General features: G+C 43.1%; 1 protein-coding gene across 5 annotated transcripts in view; it reads right to left on the reverse strand.

The window, feature by feature from the left end:
• Nucleotides 1-16,140, reverse strand: part of bbs9 (Bardet-Biedl syndrome 9) — a 123,097-nt gene that overhangs the window by 45,241 nt on the left and 61,716 nt on the right. For all 5 annotated transcript variants that reach the window (XR_004633385.1, XM_034698556.1, XM_034698554.1 and 2 more), the window contains exon 14: nt 14,062-14,166. Coding sequence is in view for 4 of the 5 variants with exons in the window: in XM_034698556.1 (XP_034554447.1) it covers nt 14,062-14,166 (105 nt within the window). In the remaining variant the exon portion in view is untranslated. The remainder of the gene's footprint in view (nt 1-14,061; nt 14,167-16,140) is intronic.

Here is a 16,140-nt window from a genome sequence, read left to right on the forward strand (position 1 = left end):
TCCAAGCAATCACTGCAGCTCAGCGCTGATGGCATCAGAGAGTTTTTCCTCCCTTTGATTTACACGTGTGTGTAGATTGAGTATTATCTCATCACTGCAGTGCCGCCGAGGGTTCGGTTGGGTTAAGGAAAAGATCTCAGTCATTATTACATAATAGAAATGTCCGATTAGTAATAAATAGTCAGACACAGACGTGAACTGTGGTCCTCCTGCGTCAAAGGATAACATTTATCCATTATCAGTCATGCAGAAATCCACACCTGGACTTTCTGGCTCTGAGCGGGGACATTTAATGTAAATCACTAATGCAGAAGAAAAACACATGAACATGATTTGTCGGAGAGCGGGGCGTGCTGTGACCGTGTGTATCACAGGGGGGATGATAAAAGAGACACACACTTAAGGGAAGAAGGAGCATATGTGTGTTGCGTGCCGTATCCAGTCACACACACTCACTCATCTTATAAAACACATATCAGGTCTTTCACATATGAACACACAAGCGGCTGACATCACTGCAGCTGTGGTAAAAACCTGATCCTGTACAGTGGTCCTCTACTCAAATAAACCCTGTGGTCTCTCCCCCTCTCTCTCTCTCTCTCACACACACACATTCTCTCACACACACACACATACACACTTTGATTCCAGATAATTGGAATCAGGTTCCTCTGAGACAGCCGTACAGTGGGAGTACAGCAGCTTTAACAAGTAGCAGCAGTGGTGCTGAATTGTGATTTTAAGTGCGCTGAACAGTTGACAAAGCTTAATTTCCTACATCAGCATTAGTGCGAGAAGCTATCAGGGGTCAAGACCGGGGTCACATGTCACAGGATCCCCAGATCCAGAGAGCTGCACTACAGAAACCCCGACTCTGGAACTCATGACAAGCTGTGAATGAAAATACAAATCTATAAGACAAACAGAGAAACCTCAGTTTACCAAAACAGAGCAACTGTGTTGTTCTTTACTCACTGCCTGATTCCAGTCTCACAGAAACATATAACAGACATGACTCTGTAGTGGAAGTCACTGCATTAAACACAGACATGACTCTGTAGTGGAAGTCACTGCATTAAAAACAGACATGACTCTGTAGTGGAAGTCACTGCATTAAAAACAGACATGACTCTGTAGTGGAAGTCACTGCATTAAACACAGACATGACTCTGTAGTGGAAGTCACTGCATTAAAAACAGACATGACTCTGTAGTGGAAGTCACTGCATTAATAACAGACATGACTCTGTAGTGGAAGTCACTGCATTAATAACAGACATGACTCTGTAGTGGAAGTCACTGCATTAAACACAGACATGCCTCTGTAGTGGAAGTCACTGCATTAAAAACAGACATGACTCTGTAGTGGAAGTCACTGCATTAAAAACAGACATGACTCTGTAGTGGAAGTCACAGCATTAACAACAGACATGCCTCTGTAGTGGAAGTCACTGCATTAAAAACAGACATGACTCTGTAGTGGAAGTCACTGCATTAAAAACAGACATGACTCTGTAGTGGAAGTCACTGCATTAAAAACAGACATGACTCTGTAGTGGAAGTCACTGCATTATAAACAGACATGTCTCTGTAGTGGAAGTCACTGCATTAAAAACAGACATGACTCTTTAGTGGAAGTCACTGCATTAAAAACAGACATGACTCTTTAGTGGAAGTCACAGCATTAAACACAGACATGACTCTGTAGTGGAAGTCACTGCATTAAAAACAGACATGACTCTGTAGTGGAAGTCACTGCATTAAAAACAGACATGACTCTGTAGTGGAAGTCACTGCATTAAACACAGACATGACTCTGTAGTGGAAGTCACTGCATTAAACACAGACATGACTCTGTAGTGGAAGTCACTGCATTAAAAACAGACATGACTCTGTAGTGGAAGTCACTGCATTAACAACAGACATGACTCTGTAGTGGAAGTCACGGCATTAAACATAGACATGACTCTGTAGTGGAAGTCACTGCATTAAAAGAAGCATTGTTGTCTGTTTTTGATTCAATGACTTCCACTACAGAGTCATGTCTGTTTCTAATGCAGTGCTGCCTGAGGGCCTGAAGATCAGGTCCATCCAGTCTTGGTTCTGGTCCTTATAATATCGCACAAAACCTGGTCCTACTTATTGGATAACTTGATAATTAAAGCCCCGTTCACACATGCAAAACACTTTGTGAGTTGTTTTTAATGCAGTGACTTCCACTACATGTGCCTGCATTTGTGAATGCAACTTGCTTTATTTTTCACTCCCACCTAATCCAGACATTTCTGCAAGAAGTCAATTCACAAAAACAGGAATTTTACTGTTGCAGCCTTGAAATGTTGGCCCTTTGTTTCTGTGTTATTGTTTACAGCACAAATGTGGATTTTGTTGGATCAAAGCTGACATTTTGATGCAAAAAAACCCCAAAAGGTCTGACTGAGTGGAACTGGTTTAGCTCAGCAGGTGCTGCACATACAGAAGCAAGAGGGTCAAGGCTCCTGGTCTTAACCCTTGATGCATTTCTGCCTCACTCCCTTCTACCTTCATTTCCTGTCTCTCAAAGCCTGCTCAAGACAGTGATGGACCAGCAGCTTTTTTAGACCTCAAGACCCTAAACTTTGGAAACATAGAGCCCATGTTTAAAAAGTAACACATTGTACGATATGTTTTTGTATTCCCTAAACGCTAACCTTAAGGACTCAGACAAAGTTTCATCTTTCTTTCTGATGCACTGAAGGAAAAAACGCTGACTTTTGGCGGGAGAAAAATGAAAGTCTGTTGCTAAATAACTGCATATGAGCATATTTTACGATCCAGGCTGGGAGAAAGAATGCACACAACTGTGTGTGAGTGTATGCATGTGTGTGTGTGTGTCAGAGTGTGTGTAAGCTACTGCAGGGCCTCTAAGCCCGCTATAGATTACAGGACATCCTATTCTGTATCAAAGCACACAATCTAGACGGACTAAAACAAACACGGGCTGACGACAGGAACACTACTGCTGATATACAGTGTGTGTGAGTGTGTGTGTGAGAGTGTGTGTGTGAGAGACATGTCCCTCTGAAACATGTGGATTCATGTGTATGCATGTGTTGTCTGTGTGTGTGTGAGTGTGTGTGTGTGTGAAACAGATGATATTTCTGTGTAAACTGCACAGATTATAAAAGGATAGAAATGGATATTTACTTATTCCATAGAGTGAGGAAGTTAAAGTATGTGTGTGTGTGTGTGTGTGTGTGTGTGTGTGTGTGTGTGTGTGTGTGTGTGTGTGTGTGTGTGTGTGTGTGTGTGTGTACAGTCTCTTGCCAAGGATCACATTACAGGAACATAAACAGTAGGTAGTGGTCTCTTCCTGTATATACAGTGGTGTGTATGCATGTGTGTGTGCGTCTGCAGGAATGCATGAAGTGCAGTTTTGATTCTGTGTCAGAAAATATCTTTAATTGTGCGTCTAAAAGTGAAGCAAATATTCTGTGTGTGTTCGTCTAGAGTGTTTTGAATCTGTGTTTCTACTTGCTCTAGTCTACCTAGCACTACAATCCAAACACTTACCTTTGGGGTTAAGTTCTGCAGAGAGGAAAAGGAATAAGAGTTCAAGGTTAGAAAGAGAAAACGCAGACAGATCACAGACACAGCAGATGAAAAAAGGAACAGTGACAAAGCAGCCCTGAAAGAACTGAAGGGGATTCCCTGGGAAAACCTCCATCTTCCTGCATATGGATATACACAAACTTAAATAAAACACACTCTGGGTCTTGTTAGCCTTCCCACACACTTGGAAAGTACCGCTGGAGGAGAGTGCAGCCTTCAGACCGAGCCAGAAACGATCCCAAATATGATAAGACGTCCAAATCCCAAACTAAATATCTGCTCATCAAGGGGTTAGCGTGGAAATTGGTCGGACGGGATCTTTAAATACTCGTCTGTTCTCCGTTCCTCATTAGCATTCTGAAAAGTTGAATCTGTCTAACAGAGGAGAGGGTACGTGGAGAAGCAACGAACTTCACATTATTCTCCAACACAACACTGACTGATGAGTAAAACCAAGAAGTAGAAATCCAGGACACACGTGCAACTGCATCCAAAAGTGACTCTCCACTATAACCAGGTGGAATCTAAACTGGGATAAAAGTTGAACCAGAAGAAGCTCCCAGCTGAAAGAGACTTTTACACAGTAGGGGTTCCTAATTTCACCTTCCTGGCAGTTTTCTAGCTCCAATGAAACAAGCTTCATTTGACCGGTTTGCTGGATACCAAACATGAAGAAAGCAGATCTTATCTTAAATGGTGCTGTAGTGGATTTGGAGAGATAAATCTGGGGTGTCAGTCAGAGTCAAGTCTGACAAATGAAAATAAATGCAAATCAAAATAATTTTGGTCAACACATACAAAACAAAACCCAGCAATACAAGTAAAGCAAACTGAAACCCATCAATGTAAAATATGCTAATTGCGCAATATTTCTAAAATGAGACGCATCCTGTCCCAGAGTGATGCAGACAAACCAGTCCATGCAGTTGTCACTTCCAGGTTACATTACTGTAATTCTCTTTCATCAGGCTGCCCTTATAAGTCTCTAAAGACTCTTCAGCCGCAGCTCGAGTACTGACTAGAACTAGGAAGAGAGAGCGCATCTCAGAGAGCTGGGTCAGGTTTGGACCAGCTCTTAGTTATGCTGCTATAGGCTTAGACTGCCGGGGGAACTGACACACTGGGATCCTATCTCAAAAACCTAAAGTTTCAGGTCTGTCCCGGGTTCAACAAAAAATAACAACAACTCAAAATTCACTCCTAGTTTTAGAGCGGACCCCCACAAGTTCAAAACAACCTTGAAATGAAATAAACTCAAAATAAAACCAGCGTCTCTGTTTGCCTTGGATTTACACAATACAACAACACCACAACAATGTGTGCTAAAGACAGGCACTCATGGTACCAGAGGTTAGTCTGTGAGTTGGTAAAGTCAGGATCAGACTTGGCTACTTGAAGGAAAACAAAAACTGACAGAGAAACCACGTAGGACCGCTCCTAGGCAACGATACTACAAGACTTCAGCAGAGCGATCTTAGGATGGATCTGGGGTGGATGGATGGATGAATGAATGAAGGGACGGATGAAACTGGAGGAGGTGTGGTAATATAATGCTAACGTTGGTCTCTACACTACATTATGCTGAAAAGAAACACTAGCTCGAGACGGAGTGAGGGCCTGTGTCCACTTGCAGCATGCTTGTCCTCCTTCTGCAAGGTTACAAAGGTTGTCCTGCATTTATTGAAGGACATTTTAACCCAAAAAACCTTATATAAATTATAGAAAACATGTTGTAGCATTAGCAGCAGCTCTAGACCTGGAAACTGTACCCTTAAAGACTTAGTTTCTTCTGGGTACGGACCTCTACCATCAATTTTGATGGGTCAATGATGGAGAGGTGATATCGACGAGTGCAGAACTGTGACTGCTGCAACAAAAAATGATAAACTCTCTCTGCACTTGGGACGCTGACCTCCATCGGTTTGGTGTTGAAAGCAGTCTCTGTCAGTGCGTTAGTGAACACAGGTTCTAAAACATCTCCCGGGTGTTTCTCTTTGTCCTAAAAAAAGTGAGCGATCTGCCAAAACAAGCAGCAACATTCAGAGAGAGCTGACATACAACACTGAGTTCTGAAGACTCAGGTTGTGAAACAGACTTTCACAGGGAGGGACAGCATCTCTTATCCCCGCTCCTCACTGCCAGGTTTTCCCAGCTGCTCCGGGTTTACAGAGTCAGCCTCCTGCTTCTCTAACCTTTGGGCCCCGTCACCAGAATTCTGGCAGATTAAGCTCTGATTTGATTGGTCGAAGAGGATTTCCTGCGAAAAGGTGAATGAGAAGCAGATGGCAGGTTGCGGGCCAATGAAAAGGCGCTGAGGTGCTGAGTCAGAGAGTTCACGTGTTATTAAAGCTGCTTCCTCGCCGCCGTCTCTGTTTCCTGTAATAACTCGGCCCCAATCTATCTCCCTCTAATAAATCTGTGTTACATACAGGCGTTCTGATCACTTTAATTGGCGTGTAATTAAGTGTACATTATATTAATATCAAGAACATAATTACCCATGTCTGCACTCTGGCCCAAACACAGCACCACCCTCAAGTCTTGTACTTTAAAAACCCTGAATGAAGACTTTGAACCCTCTGATCTCAGGGACAGAAATGACTCAGCGTTTTCTTCTGCTACGTGTTAGAATATATGGTGTATAAAGACCAGTCTTGAATCGCCACTTTCTCCTGCTTTTCACCTTCATGGAGTCACAATCATGCATTAGAGAAAATGTTGGTATACTAGTAAATAGATCAACCTTGTGAAGTTCTGGTTTGATTGGAAACACTCCTTAATTTAAGACAAGGGACCAGCGGAGGGGGATGCATCGTGTGAATTTCAGCAAATTGGTCGTGAGCCGCGGGTTTGTCCGTATCTTTCATTTATTAACACCAGCTGAGGCTGAGCACAACTACTGTACAGGTAGATGCTCGGGTGGTGATGACAGATGATACTAAATGAGCTACACAGCTGCAGAGAAACTGCATGTTGCTGAACGCATTGGAAGTCTTCTGGGAGCTCTGAAAGATAGTGTGTCTTCTTTACCAATGGGACTTAAAACTTTGACCCTAAATCCTCCGGTGGGTCATTACTAACTATCTCAAGCTCAAACTGTAAACTTAAGGTGATCGAGCCTCTGTCCAGGCCCCTAAGTTGTGGAATGATCAGGGGAGCTAAAACACTGTCATCTTTTAAGTCACGTTTTAAAACTCACTATTTTAGACTTGATTTGTATTAGTTTTATGGTTTATTGCTTTGATGCTTGTTTTAATACTTTTGTTGGGTAAATATATTTCATTAGTTGCTGCCTATTGCCTTTTTAATTGTTTGTAAAGAGCTTTTACATTTTTTTGAAAAGCGCTATATAAATAAAAGGTATTATTATTATGATGTAACTGTAATTTAACCTTCAGCATTTTGTATTTTTGGACAAGCACATTATTATGAACTGGGTGCAATGGCATGCTGGTAACGTACAGTACATGTGTAAATGCCACTACACTGCCATTCATTTACTGAGTCTTTTCAAGTATCTGCAAATGCATTATATCTTAAAATCTGCTCATCCACACTGCAACCGCTGCATGTTTCCACCACATTTTTAACACATTGTACACTTCCTGTAATGTATCCTAACATCGTCAACAGCTAGTGCAACATCAGGAGGACACAGAAGACTTACAGCTACAAAAAATATTAGGTTTAATGCTTAAATAGTTATTTTAAATCGGTTTAAAACACATCATTTCTTCAGCCACTCTGTGTCTGGATACAGTTGTGCTCATAAGCTCACATACCTTTGCAGAATTTGTGATTTCTTTGGCCATTTTTCAGAGAATATGAATGATAAGAGAAAACTTTAAATTCACTCATGGTTAGTGGTTGGGTGAAGCAAATTTTTTATCAAACAACTGTGTTGACTCTTTTTATATCATAAAGACAACAGAAACTACCCAAGAAACCATAAATTCTGCCAGGGTATGTAAACTTATGAGCACAACTGTACTTGGGTTTTTGGCTGCCAAAATAATAACGTTTCAAGACTTTTAAAAATAACTTTAGATCCATTCAGTAATCTTGTTTTTAATGAGTTAACAGATCTTAAGGTTTGTCTGTGAACGTAGAATAAAGTTAGCTCTTAAACCCAAAGCTACATCCTGGTACTTCAGAGACTCCATGGTGAACCCCCCTCTGAATGTGTCCGTACTCCTTGTATCATTTAATCCAGAAACACACTTTCAGTTCTGTCACTACTCTGTCTCAGCCTCCTCTTACCACCCTCTGCACCGCCAAAGAAAAGAAAGAGCAGAACGAGAGGAAAGAGACGAGAGAAAAAAGGGCAAGAACAACACAAAGAGGAAGAGAGGGAATGAAAAAAAAAGAGAGGAGAAAGAAGTAACAGCATGGATGCTGAGAGAAAGCTCCAGTTAAATGTAAAGGACACGTCAAATGGAGCAAGGAGGCACTCGCGGCACTCACACACGGTAGCCGCTCCTGGCCGGCTGCCAGCCAGTGTTCAATCAGTCCTTCCTGTTCTGAAATCTCCTGTAACGGCTGAGAAATTAGTCTGTGTGAAATGAGTGAAATGGATCCATTAGCTGGTGTGGTGGAGAGAGAGGTCAGCTCGGTGTTTCATGACTGCGAGGCTTTATTATATCCATAATAACGGAGAGGGTGGAGAAGGTGGAGAAGGTGTGTGTCGTAGAATTTACTCCATAAAGTTTATTTAAGATTCTCAGAAACGAGTACGACATCTCGGCTTTCAAAATATCCCTCCACGACTTCACCTGAACCCTGTCCTGTGCAGGTTTCTAGATATCTAATGTCATCAGTATATTTTCTCATATAAGCTGATATTGTTGCATGCATTTGCTGCCTTTGCCAATGCTTGATACGTGCAGTATCACTGTGTTTATATGTACTTGTTGTTAAGATGCTTGATTCTGATTGGTCAAAACCCCTCGACAATGGTTATTAACTTTCACTAATATTAGCAACACTTGAGGCAAACTGATCACCCGTCATGTCATAAATCATTTAAATCAATAAAATATCTTTAATCAACGTTTTTTACCAACGTGTTTGTGTTTTAAGTTAGTAACCAGGTAATAAAGGGGCGTCCTGGTCTTGTCTCACCCTGTCAGGATTCTCTTTCCTATAACTGCCTGCTAGCCAGACATTATCCTTTACATAACTGATTGGTTTATAGCTTTTTTTTGAACATGTAATCAAATCAAAGTCGCAAAATTAAACAAAAAGAGCGACAGAAATGATAAAAAGTACAACTAAACAACAATATGTCGCCATTTTTAACAGACATCAAACACTTCATGCTTTAATAGAAGAAAGATGAATCCTCCCCAACAATACTTGTGAAAATAAACATATAATCTAACACATTTGAACAGCTATCACAACTTTCCCCTCGTCTCTGTACCTACTGAGCTAGTATTGACTGTCTGATTTTAAAAACAGTGTGTTACATCGAACTTCCACCGGATCCGGTTCCCTGTTCTCTTGTCCGTCAACACCCAACAGTTGCGTTTTCAGGACTCAGCAAGGAGCAGGACCGCCGGACAGCTGGAGTCACGTGACTCTTTAAGACCCAAAGAGTAAACCAAGACCATCAGCAACAAGACGGACAATTTCTAGATCCCAAGTTTTAATGCCTAAAACTGCTGCAAGGGAGTTACCCGGGACTTCCCCCAGATCCAGGTACGGTCCGTCTGGAGTCATGTGACCGAGGTTTTCCCCTGCGTTAATCCCTGAATCAAGGATTCTCCTCCTCCTCCAGAGGAGGACAGGAAGGTAGAAGAGATTTCTGCTGAGTCCAGCACTATTTCAACTGGACGTTTGGATCTGGTTTAACTTCAGGATCTCTGCTGATCATTCAAGTTCTTTGACACCAAACTGGAAAAATCTATTTTTATATGAACCTCGGTTTGTTTACGTGTTTATTGTTAAATTGAGAGGAAACAGCCTCCTGAAATATCACATAGAGCAAAATGATCATTTATTGATTCATCTTGAAGATTTATGGAAGTTTTTGGCATGTAAATGGTCAAATGATCTTTTTAAACATTGATCAGTGTCTCCTAAAATCCAACATGACAACTTAAATGTGTCAATTGTTCATAATCTGAACATAATTAAAATTTACTGGAGATGTGCAGAATAAATGAGTTGGATAATCTTGAAATAGGCGGACCTAACCAGGGACTTCCACCCGATCCGTGTCCAGTGAGTCTCTGATCTGCTGCGGTCCAGCTCCGTGCTCTTTTGTCCCTCAACACCCACCAGTTGTGTTTTCAGAACGCAGCACGGAGCAGGATCGCCGGACAGCTGGAGTCATGTGACCGAGGTTTTCTCTGCGATAATCCCTGAATCAAGGATCCTCCTCCTCCTCCTCTCCTCATCCATGTTGTCTTTCTGGTCCTCTGAAAACCTCTGACCTGTTGACTCCAGGCCTGGCTCCGCTCATCATGACTTTGGTTTGTTGTTGTAGTTAAGTGAAATACGATCTGGTGATAACACAGAGTGTTTTATTCTGAAAATTAACCGGATGTTTTCATTTTGTTTTGGTGAAACCTGACTTCCTGTCCCGCTCCATCTGCTCTGTTGAGATAGATGTATCGTGCTCCGGCATCTGGCAGAAATCGAAGTCTTTAGTATCTGATCCGGAGGACTCTGACCTGCTGGATCAGAGACGCAGCCAGAATGCAACAGAGCGGATCCAGTGGAAGTTAACTCATTGAGTCGAATAGAAACCTATCAGAGACGGTGCCGTGACGGATCAGAGACGGCCATTGGTGTTATCCAACTTTATTGGTGTTATAAAGTTGACGTTGCATCAACAAACAGTCGTCAGGAACAATCACAGTTAGCCTCAGCAGGACCCTTAACCTGTCTTTTTGTCTTTTTATTTCAACCCCAGAGAGTAAAATCCAACAGAGCGGATCCAGTGGAAGTTAACACATTGACTAGAATAGAAACCGATCTGATCCGGTACTGTGACGGATCGGATATGGTAGAATTTGTCCGTCAGCCCTCTTATTTATCAGGACTAATTCATAGATGCAGGATGTGTCCCAGAGTCATCCAAACACATTCCCCTCCTCTGCTTACACATGTCTCTTTTTGCTGAGTGTTCATAGGAGCCTCTGAGATAAGTGTGTGTGTGTGCAGTAGTCACTTTGTGGTTGTGTGTTCCTGCAGTGCTAATCTCCATTAATGCCTCGTCTCCTCTCATCCTCTAAATGCTCTGTCGGTATGGGAGGAATGCGTCACTTTGTCTCTATCTCCTTACTTTCTTTCCTCGCTCCCACCCAGGGGTGATGATTACACCTTAACACCGCTCCCTCCCTCACTCCCCTCCCCTCCCTCCCTCCTGCTGCGTCCTTCTGTAAGCCCTACAAAGGCTCTGACATTTAAGAACACTGTTGACTCCTTAAGCCCTTCAAAGAGGCTGCAGTCGTTACAACCCTGAAAGAATTTCATTAGTGCTCCTCTGTGATTTCCCTAACACCCCGACAATGGGCTCTACACACACACTTCACAGGGATCAAGTGGTCAAGTTGGCATTTACTGTAAACTGTTAGCTCGTGCACAATGGACACTTTCACCCTGCACACAAAGATAAGTTTCATCTGTGTGGATAATTTCCATAAAACAGGGCCAGACATGATTCACTGGTGGAGAAGCCAATGCGTGTGGAAACCAGAGGAGCTGAGCTGGCTGTAAGTCTTGTTTTCTCGTGTTTTATGGACTTTGCCAGAGTGACCAGCATCTCCATATGTTGACGTCTCTCCAGGAGGCTGCAGCTTTTTGTTCGCTCTGTCCTCGTTTAACTACCGGGCCTGTAATCCATTTGAAGGGACTTTTTTCTGCAGGCCGGCTGATGTTGTTGCCGTTAGCTCTGCCAGGCTGATCGTGTTCTCAGACCTGTTATTCTGCACCGTGTTACAGAAACGGAGAGACAGGTTTGTTGGAGAGAGCTCGACAAAAAACAGCTTTCTTTCTGTTAACAGAGTCAGGCTCTTTATCCTCTCTTGCTGAATATATTCTGATACAGATCTGGTGACTAAACTTTCTGTTGCTTCTGTTATCTAAATAAGAAATCTTGTGCTACCTCCAGAGGCAGAAGTTTTTACTCTCTGGGGTTGAACTAAAAAGACAAAAAGACACGTTAAGGGTCCTGCTAGGCTAACTGTGATTGTTCCTGACGACTGTTTGTTGATGCAAAGTCAACTTTAAACACCAACATCTGTCTCTGATCCATCACTGCACTGGATCTGATAGGTTTCTCTTCTAGTCAATGTGTTAACTTCCACTGGATCCGCTCCGTTGCGTTCGAGCTGCGTCTCTGATCCGGCAGGTCCGAGTCCTCCGGATCAGATACACAAGACTTCTATTTGTCCCGGATGCCGGAGCACGACGCATCAATCTCAACAGAGCAGATGGAGCAGGACAGGAAGTCAGGTTTCACCAAAACAACATCAAAATAGCAGCTTGATTTTCAAAATAAAAGCCTCTGTGTCATCGCCAGATCGTATTTCACTTAACTACAACAACAAACCAAAGTCATGATGAGCGGAGCCAGGCCTGGAGTCAACAGGTCAGAGGTTTTCAGAGGACCAGAAAGACAACATGGATGAGGAGAGGAGGAGGAGGAGAATCCTTGATTTAGTGATTAACACAGGGGAAAACCCTGGACACGTCTCCAGACGGACCGTACCTGGATCTGGTGGAAGTCCCGGGTAACTCCCTTGCAGCAGTTTTAGGCATTAAAACTTGGGATCTAGAAATTGTCCGTCTTGTTGCTGATGGTCTTGGTTTACTCTTTGGGTCTTAAAGAGTCACATGACAGAGGACCAGAAAGACAACATGGATGAGGAGAGGAGGAGGAGGAGGAGAATCCTTGATTCAGGGATTACAGAAGGGGAAACCTCGGTCACATGACTCCAGCTGTCCGGCGGTCCTGCTCCGTGCTGCGTTCTGAAAACGCAACTGGTGGGTGTTGACGGACTAAAGAGCACGGAACTGGACCGCAGTGGATCAGAGACGCACCGGTCATGGATCGGGTGGAAGTCCCTGGTTATGTCCGCCTATTTCAAGATTATCCAACTCATTTATTCTGCACATCTCCAGTAAATTTTAATTATGTCCAGATTATGAACAATTGACACATTTAAGTTGCCATGTTGGATTTTAGGAGACACTGATCAATGTTTAAAAAGATCATTTGACCATTTACATGCCAAAAACTTCCATAAATCTTAAAGATGAATCAATAAATGATCATTTTGCTATATGTGATATTTCAGGAGGCTGTTTCCTGTGTCAAGATAACCACGTAAACAAACAAAGGTCCATATAAAAATAGATTTTCCAGTTTGGTGTCAAAGAACTTGAATGATCAGCAGAGATCCTTGAGTTTCATCAGATCTAACCCTCCAGCTGAAATAGTGCTGGACTCAGCAGAAATCTCTTCCTCCTCTGTACCTTTCGTATCCTTCCTCCACTTCACCTCCTTCCCCTGCTCTCACTCCAAGTCTCGGTCACGTCTGTGTTTTTCTTCCAGCCTTGCACGCCTCTTCTTCCTCCAGCTCTTTAACAAACCTCTTCCAACATTCACCTCCAATCCAGCAGGTCCCATCCAAAACTCAAGCCTTCGACATATTCTCCCCCTGCTGAGCGGCTTCCAAACCCACTGAAACGCTCCTTATTTTCAGCTATTTTTAGCATCACAATAAAAGCTCCACGAAGAAGAAACACTTCCCAGCATTTCCAGACATTTCACATTAAATGCGCTGCTGGGGGAAAAGGAGCTGTTCCACTAAGAGCGGCCTGCCAAAGCAAATGTAATCCAAGGGAAACAATAGCATGAACACACTGATTTTTTCATCCTGCTGATGAAAACGCTGAAATCAGAACTTTTAAAAAAAGGTTTGTGACATTTGAAAGAAAGAGTGGTTTTGTTGGTTTGAAGGGGAAAGTAATATCTTCCAGAAATATTGCAGCGCCTGGAAACAGATGCCTGGAAGGAGCAGGGGGATGAACCGGGCTCGTCTGGATTCTGGAAGGAGCCCAGATGTCCTCACGTCAAAGTCAGTGCTTCGGAGCAGCTGTTGTTGAGAGCGAGTTACAGAACACAGGATGTTGTAGGATTTTACAGTTCAGACTGTGACGAAACTCAAAATTTAGCTTATAGAGTGAAGCTAAGGCTGTTAGAGGGAGGCAAGGGATCAGTTTAGAGACGCACACTCGGGCACAGGACGGGGATTTGTTTTCAGGTGAGCGCTGACGAAGAAAGGAAAGTGTTCTGATGTTCGGATGGATTCTGACTGAATTAAATAAACTTCAAAGACGCTGCAATTACTGCAAGTTTCAACAAAAAGAAACCACCAAACTTGCAGGAGGAAAAAGTTTCAACAGAAGTTAGAAGAACTGATTTCATCTCAGAGTCTGAGACTGAAGCGTGTGTTACCTGTGGGCGAGCTGTAGGACACGGTGACGTCTCCGGTCATGTCAGCAGGAGGGTATCGACCGTTCAGGAACGCTGAGAACTCGACGACCGTGGAGGCTCCAAAACCTGCAGAGAGAGGAGAAAGAAGTGGTTACAGAGAGTTTTAAAAAAGTCTGAACAAGAAGCGCCACATTTTGACATTTTGTCTGCCTCATTAGAGGTTCAAAGGAAGTTTGTCCTTGCCACTGTAACTTCCTAAATGCTGCAAAGTGCTCTGCTCATGGTGGATTAGACTCTGTATTTCAGCCTGCAGCCCCTTTCCTGCACTCTCACTCTCTCCAGGTTTCCTGCTCTATCCTCTCCATGAAATCTAGACTAGAATTTAAAATCTTTCTTCTGACCCACAAAGCTCTAAATGGTCTGACACTTTTGTATCTTAAAGAGCTCATACTCCCCTATTACCCCTCTAGAACGCTCCCAACATGCAGGCCTGCTCATTGTACCTAAAGTCTCTAAAAGTAGTATGGGAGGTAGAGCCTTCAGTTATCAGGCCCCTCTCCTTTGGAATCATCTACCAGTCAGGGTCCGGGAGGCAGACACCCTCTCTACTTTTAAGAGTAGGCTTCAAACTTTCCTTTTTGATAAAGCTTATAGTTAGAGCTGGATCAGGCTTGGACCAGGTCTTAGTTATGCTGCTATAGGCTTAGACTGACACACTGGGATCCTGTCTTTCCCTCTCTCTCCTCTCTCTGCCTGTCTCTCACTTTTCCGGTCCCATTAAAGTTACTAACCATAGACCTTTCTGGAGTCCCTGAGCTCCCTTGTCTCGTAGGTTCCTCTGGATCTCTGCTGTAGATTCTTTTTTTGGGGTCTGTTATTCATCCTTTCTTTCTTTCTTTCTTTCTTTCTTTCTTTCTTTCTTTCTTTCTTTCTTTCTTTCCTTTAATTCCTTCTTTCTTCACTTATCTCTTTTCTTCTTTTCTTTTCTTTCTTTCTCTCTTTTGTAGGTTGAAAGTCTAAGTCTTTCAATGTTTCTTCATCCTTTTCTTATCCCGTCCTTTCCTTCTGTCATTCCTTCAACATTTCTTCTCCTCTTTTTCTTTCTTCTGGTCTCCCTCTCTTCTCTCTTTTCTTAGACCTTTCTGGAGTCCCTGAGCTCCCTTGTCTCGTAGGTTCCTCTGGATCTCTGCTGCTGTGGACGTGCCAGACTCCAGCTGCTACAACTACTACTATCCGTCTCCCCACTATCATCTCTCTCTCTCTTCATCTCCCTCTATCCCTCTCTCCAACACGGTCTCAGCAGATGTGTGTCTAACATGAGTCTGGTCCTGCTGGAGGTTTCTGCCTGTTAAAGGAAGTTTGTCCTTGCCACTGTAACTTGCTAAATGCTGCAAAGTGCTCTGCTCATGGTGGATTAAGATGAGATCAGACTGAGTCCTGTCTGGAAGATGGGACTGGATCTGATCCGGTCTTGATGTTGGGTCTTTGTTAATGATAATCCAGATGATGTCGTTTGAGTTAATTTTTGCCATCACATATTTATAGAAGTTCCTGTTTCTGTCGCTTTGTCGAGACATTTAAAGACGGATGAGGAAACATGGCGGCCAAACGTGTGGACACGACAGGATACAGCAAAGCCAATGCTAAGCAGACCCCTTCATGTACAGGAATACACACACACACACACACACACACACACACACACACTGAATATCTCCAGGCAAGGTGAGGACAGAGGATTAACAACACTAACCAGAACTTTAACTCACATCCAAGAGCACACACACACTCTCTCTCTCTCACACACACACTGAGCGTAAAAGCAGCATATACGAGGGGGGTGATGATTTGTAGCTTCCCTGCAAATACCCCAAAACCAACAGAGAGAGAGAGAGAGAGAGAGAGAGAGAGAGAGAGAGAGAGAGAGAGAGAGAGAGAGAGAGAGAGAGAGAGAGAGAGAGAGAGAGAGAGAGAGAGCAAACAAGGTGTAGAGAAAAAGCAGGGATCAAATACAGACAGAGAGGAAAGGATATATTACAGCTAATGGCTTCATGCAGTCACACACACACTCACACACACACAGTCGGGGTGGTGTAATGG

This window comes from Notolabrus celidotus, chromosome 12, assembly GCF_009762535.1.
Source record: "Notolabrus celidotus isolate fNotCel1 chromosome 12, fNotCel1.pri, whole genome shotgun sequence".
Taxonomy (NCBI): domain Eukaryota; kingdom Metazoa; phylum Chordata; class Actinopteri; order Labriformes; family Labridae; genus Notolabrus; species Notolabrus celidotus.